Here is a 6,000-nt window from a genome sequence, read left to right as displayed (position 1 = left end):
TTTTTCCCAAATTGCAGATCATTTGCAGTATTGATTTGAAAAATAAAAAATATTCATGTTTTCATTGCCATTTATCCCGACTCTCTTCTATCGAACCTCCAAGGTTGCAAGGTTCATCAAATTCACGGCATCTACCAAAAGAACGCAGCGACGAAGCCAGAAGAAACCCGACCGCCGCTGGAAGCATTAATTGCAATCTTACTAATTATGGCGTCCCTGGAAAATGGCACAAACCGGGCCCATCTGTCAACCGGCGAGGGCAAAGTTGGACTTTTGTGAAATTCTGTTGCTTTATCTTACAAAAGAACGAAAAGCCGTCGGATGAACCGGCCGGTTCATGGCATTGGCGGAAAACGAGATCGCCGCCCAGTCTTGGATAGTTATATTTGAGAGCAATTTATTTAAATCTTCAAAGAGATAATTCCGGAATCAGGGAGGAAAGAGTCCCTCCGCCGCCCATTGGAACATGGAATGGAGCTGCGGGTGAAGCCAACCTTCCTGAAATTCCAAATATTTTTTTTCGAACCTACTGCAAAATACGTCTTACAAGAGTTATAATGCATAAGACGGAGAAGCTCTGGATCAGGTCATGGAGGATTGAAGTATTCCGGGCATCGCGAGGAGTCGAAGAAGCAGCGGGGGGAAGTCAGGTATCCTTTTATTATTTTTTTTTTTCCCTCGTTGCCTTCTGATGATGGAAACCAAAAATAATCTCCGAGCAAATCGAATTGTTTTCCTTTCCTTCTTTATTTGTTCAGTTTTTCTGCGTTGATTGACTGATTAATGTATTTAAAAATTTATTTTATTTTATTTTATTTATTTTTGGGGTAAATAGTTTTCCGGTATAGATTATCACTTCTTCTTCTTCTTTTTACTTTTTCCCTATCGATACATCAATTGATCAATTCCTTCGATTGATTGATTAATGTATGGAGACCGAAAAGGTAAAGATATGTGATAATCTATTTTACAGCGCAAAACTTAATTTTGTATCATTTAGATTTTCTATGTAATTTAATTTTTTTGTTCTATTCTATTTCGTATTGCAAATTATGTACATGGTTCTTTAAGATTTGTTCGCAATATGAGCCAATCAGAACTTTAATATTGATTAACAGATGGTAGAGTTTTTGGAGTTGGTACGAAGGATCTGCGTGGTCGAGGCCCGCCAGAATTTCTCCAATCCTAGATATATAAAAAAAGAATGATCAATAAATCTTTGAAATTATGGACTTCATATTTGCAGCCGCATGATGTCATATGTACATGTCTAAAATTGTTAACAATCATAATAATACTTGTAATGTCGATTTTTTTTCTTTTTAAAGTCGAACTTTACACTTATTTTGTTCAAATCTTGTGTCAGTTGTTACTAATTGTTTAACAACTTAGTAACAATATGTTATACAATCAACTGCTTTTGAATTAATTATTCTTTTGTTAATTAAACTTCAATACTGATATTTTGATCAAAGAAAAATGCTGAAAATTTTTATAGTAAATATTATTTAATTTTACAAAAAATACTTAATGCAAGTATAACAATTATTTTTTATATGTTGTTGCCTATGGTAACATTGTCGTATAGATAATTCAAGGTTATGAATTACAACAATTGTTACAATCGTAGTATTGCATTATATGAACTCATGATTTTCTAAAAATGTAGAGATATTTTTTTTTTCAATGTTCAAATTCTTTGTTAGCTTTTTTGTGATGCTATATCAACTAACTTTTTAAATTCATTTATTTATATTTCTTTAAGCTGCTGTTCTATTATTACCGCTTTATTGTTTTAAAAGCAATAGCTCAATTTTCCATTCTATGACATTTCTTAGCTCTTTTATGAATGTTTCGTTATTTGAAAAAAAAAATAATGATAGCAATGTTCACTCTTTTCTTATTGACATAAGGCCAACACTTTTTTTACTCGGAGTATTAATATGTGTTACTTGATTGACTTCATCAATCCCTTTGTATAGATTAGATACTTGAACAAGATCCAATTAAAATTGATCCATCATTAGTTTGAGAGAGAGGTTATGTTAGAATAATAGACCTTAGGTCAAAAGCGAGGAAAACTCAGTGGACCAAAAAGAGCCTAATTTGAGTTAAGAGAATTCTTGACCAGGTTGATAAGAGAAGGAGTAAGGACTAAGGCTTGGGATAAATTGCTAGAAAGCTACACTGTTCTGGTTATAAGTCATGGGGGTGAGGTTTGGGAAATGATTTAGGCGTTAAGTAGAATGGCTGAGGATAAATTTGTAAGTTAAGGGTTTGGATCTGGTAGGGAGATTGCTGAGAGTATGATTGTCTTGTTGGTCGCTCTCACTTCTCTCCTGCCCTTCACCATAAGAGGTCGCATGGTATTTGTAATGATGGTTTCAGTTTAGATGAGGGAGCAGCTGGTGCAGTGGGTATGGTGTTATTCTAGTACTTAGGTCATGAATGGAATTTAGAGCATGTTTGGGTGCTGGAAGATCTTTTTGAACTCGGTTCGACAAGATCTTATGGCAAGGGTTTCGCGTCTAAAAATGTAAGAGTAAGAATGCGACTGAAAGAGATGCATGGGAAGCTGAGAACACCTAATTTCTATGTTTTGAGCATAGGATAAATCATCTTGAAAAAGAGATTAGTTATCCTTGAAAACGCGGATTGCTTACTCTATATGATAGCCCTAATCTCTTTCAACACCTTTTCCATGGTATTTTTCTAACGTGAAGGCCCACTAAAGGACTGCTTTTGCAAAATCTTCCCCCTTTATCTTCTTAGGTAGCTGGGCTTTGTGGGTGTCAAAGATTGGCTTTAATAGGCTTTAATTATATAGGCTTAGCCAATGTGATTGCATTAACTGGGAAGTGAATTGGCTTTTGAAAGGTTACTAGGGCTATCATATAGAGTAAGAGATTAGGGCTATCATATAGAGTAAACGAGCTACTTAGGTTACTAGGGCTATCATATATAGATTAGGGTTACTAGGTTTTTTATGATAGCGGATTACTAGGGCTCCTTGAGCTACTTAGGTTAGCTTAGGGTGTAAACGAGCTGAGCCAAGCTGGGTATCAGGCTGCTCATGCTTGGCTTGGCATATCGAGAAGTGGTTCAAGCTCGAGCTGAGATCAGAAAAGTCTGTTGAAGCTCAACTCAGCTAAGTGTGAAACAAGCTTTAGTCGAGGAGCATCTTTTGAACTGATTTGGCAAAATATAAGTGTTCATATTCGAACTATTTTTGAGCTGAACTCTAAAACATATTTGTGCTCGGCTCATTTCCTACCTAAGATGAGCTTAAACAAGTTCTTAGCGAACCAAGCCTCGGGTGCTCATGAGCAGCTCCGTTCGTATACAACCCTAAGGTTAAATATGATTATAAGTTTGAATCGATCATGAAAGGTTTCAGGTAATAAGATTTGGCTCAGGATTGGGGTTTTGGTATGGAGAAGAAATGGACCTAAAATGAGTGGCTGCGCTGATTACCTCATTCACATGTATCGACCCCTTTGAATTCTGATGAGCGTCCGCAATAGATGAAGAACAAACAAAAATAATTCAAAAAGGCATAAATTTTGAGCTTTGCAATGAGACCAATATGCTGATGCAGCGTCCAAGGCTTAGGGCGACGCTGTTATGGTTACATTACTACAATGACATGATCCCCTATGCGATTATTCATTGTTCCACGGGTTTCTTTCCGCAGAGATGTCTTGCAGCTGGAGGATGTATGTTTCATGTGCTTTCTTGAGCTCTTTTGATTTCATCATTTAGCACCACTCTCCTTCCATGTTCCAGCACCTTTTGCCTGTCGTGCAGTTAAATTGTTATGCAAGACAATTTGAAAGACGAGAAGAAAAAAAAATAGAAGTCAAGAGGAGTTGAAGTTCCTGTTCATGAAGCAATCAAATATTGTCTCAGCTGACAAATTGTTGTATGATGACCATTGTGCAATGCCTCTCATCAATTTCATGAATGGCAACTGAAAATTGATCCATACGGTACAAATTCAAATGGTCGGATCTTCGTTTATACTGAATGGGAAGGATGGTGAAACAACAAATCTGTCCACCTGTTATGCTTTTTTTTTTTTTCCGACTTCCAGGAAGAATAGCCCATTTTCGAGCATGAAATGAAAAAAAATAATAAATCATGTTACAGATTAGCATCAGCTTTTCCAACCAGCCTGCATTTGTGACGATCGGTAGGTTAGAGACTAGAGAGGTGCCATAGATACATTTTGTCTCAGGTGTCCATGCTTCAGGTCATCGATCGTTGGCTGTTTTTCCGCATGGGGCTGCTCGTCTTCTTTTGCTGCGGCTGCCGCTGCCCTTCTATTCTTAGGTGCCTTGCTTGCTGGAAGGTGCAATCTTGCATAAAGGGGCTTCGGTGCCCTTGTTTTCCGGTCAAATCCCCTCACACAAACAAACCCTGCAAAACAATTGTTCCAGAAAAAAAATAAAAATAAAATAATTTGGTCAGGAGTTACTTCACAGGTATTTTTGCTTCTGTTGGCAGGAAGTACGCTTAGTCAAAAAGGAAAGTATGCAGTTTTTTTTTTTTGGCTGAACTAATTAAAGCTTAAGATGCAGCTGTCTATCACTACTAAAAGGTAGAATTGCTATGTTTTACTTGAATAAAAGCTTGCAGAAATTTTGACAAGATCAGGTCTCCATGCGCCTACTTGGAGCGCCATCTCTTGACTACGAAATGCTCAAGCCAGTTTTTCTAGCAAGCACACAGAAACTCACCCTACCATCTTGTGGTACTGTTGTCACCAATAAATCTCAATATCTTTGTTCTGCCACCTGATGCTTGTAGATGCCTTAGTGCCAGACCAGTTAAGCAATGTACATTTCTGAGGCTCTATTTTGTTGTAACTACCTCTGTTCTGTCCTTTGATTGTTGCCTTTGCGGGCAACAAAACAATCAACCCTGGATGGGGTATATGACGGAGTGCGATAAAAACTATCCACAAAGGGCAGGCCCAAGAAACAAAACACACACACACACACAAAAAAAAAAAAAAAGAGCGAGCGCGCGAGACAGGACTACGCCTTGCTTATTATTATCATGGGAAGCCCGACTTTTGAACACTCCAGTATTTAATATTTTTTTATTTGTCAAACACGGAAGCGGAGTCCTCTTTGTGCAAAACATCTCTTCAATTCATCTTTTGTATACAAAGATATGTGCAAAACCCTCGCGTGTTACAATTTGAGAATGCTTCGTGGACTCGAAAGATATCCATGGGACGATTTGATTCTTTGTACAGGCCAGGGCATAATGGGACCGGGGCCTAACGCGTAGGGCCCGAACAATAAGCCTGGCAAAAAAACAGCACATCGTTTTCAGATCCCCACAAGGAGCAGCAAATGCCAGCCGGATAATTCTATGTTGGAAGTTGGAACCAATCAAGGTCTGCCATATATCGAATTTGAGGGCAAGCAGCCTCTAATTAGAGGTTGTAACTCTTAAAAATCTATAATCCAATGCAGAAAATATGTTTGGTTACTTTGTTTCTATTTTTTCTTAACAACTTTCATTATTTCTTAAAAAAGTAGAAGTGAAAAGAATTTTTCCTTCCATTTTTTTTAAAGTGGGTTTCCATCCCTCTCTTAGCCCCTCCATCCGACCTCCCTATGATCTCCGCTCAACCTCTCCATATTTGCCTCATGCACATCATCAAGCACGTCACTACCGTTAAGCACACCACTACCATCAAGCACATCACTCACTCTTATTGCCAGTTTGAGTCCAACATCGTCCTCACGCCACTCGGCCCATCTCCTCTCTCTCTCCTTCTGTTAACCTCAACATGGTCGAGTGGCTCCTCTTATTAAAAAATTAAAAACAACCAAACATATTACCTGTCGTCAGAAATTTTTTAAAAATGGAAACAGAATTTTTGTTTCCAATGTTTTTTAAAGAAAAAGAAAGTGACAATGATGCCAAATGCAGACCACTTTTTTCTCTTTCCTTCTTTTTTTTTCCCCTTGAAAAGTTGGCTTT

At 37.8% G+C, this 6,000-nt stretch overlaps 1 protein-coding gene and 1 long non-coding RNA gene across 6 annotated transcripts in view; one reads left to right on the top strand and one right to left on the bottom strand.

Annotated features, from left to right (window-relative positions):
• Nucleotides 1–363: 363 nt before the first annotated feature.
• LOC113463422 lies at nucleotides 364–3,977 on the top strand. 2 transcript variants are annotated; one of them, XR_003387615.2, is made up of 2 exons: nucleotides 364–650; nucleotides 1,119–3,853. It is a non-coding gene; the product is annotated as an uncharacterized LOC113463422 (long non-coding RNA). The 2 variants fall into 2 exon arrangements; XR_005513583.1 differs by having other exon boundaries at nucleotides 366–650; nucleotides 3,695–3,977.
• LOC103717691 (protein ROS1A) overlaps nucleotides 3,886–6,000 on the bottom strand; it is a 25,637-nt gene continuing 23,522 nt past the window's right edge. For all 4 annotated transcript variants that reach the window (XM_039130683.1, XM_039130684.1, XM_039130686.1 and 1 more), the window contains one exon: nucleotides 3,886–4,419. In XM_039130683.1, the coding sequence (XP_038986611.1) occupies nucleotides 4,205–4,419 (215 nt within the window). In that variant the 3' untranslated portion in view covers nucleotides 3,886–4,204. The remainder of the gene's footprint in view (nucleotides 4,420–6,000) is intronic.

Source organism: Phoenix dactylifera, chromosome 10 (genome assembly GCF_009389715.1).
Source record: "Phoenix dactylifera cultivar Barhee BC4 chromosome 10, palm_55x_up_171113_PBpolish2nd_filt_p, whole genome shotgun sequence".
NCBI classification, from domain to species: Eukaryota; Viridiplantae; Streptophyta; class Magnoliopsida; order Arecales; family Arecaceae; genus Phoenix; species Phoenix dactylifera.
The sequence above is the reverse complement of the archived record's forward strand: the minus strand, read 5'-3'. Positions and strand labels throughout refer to the sequence as shown.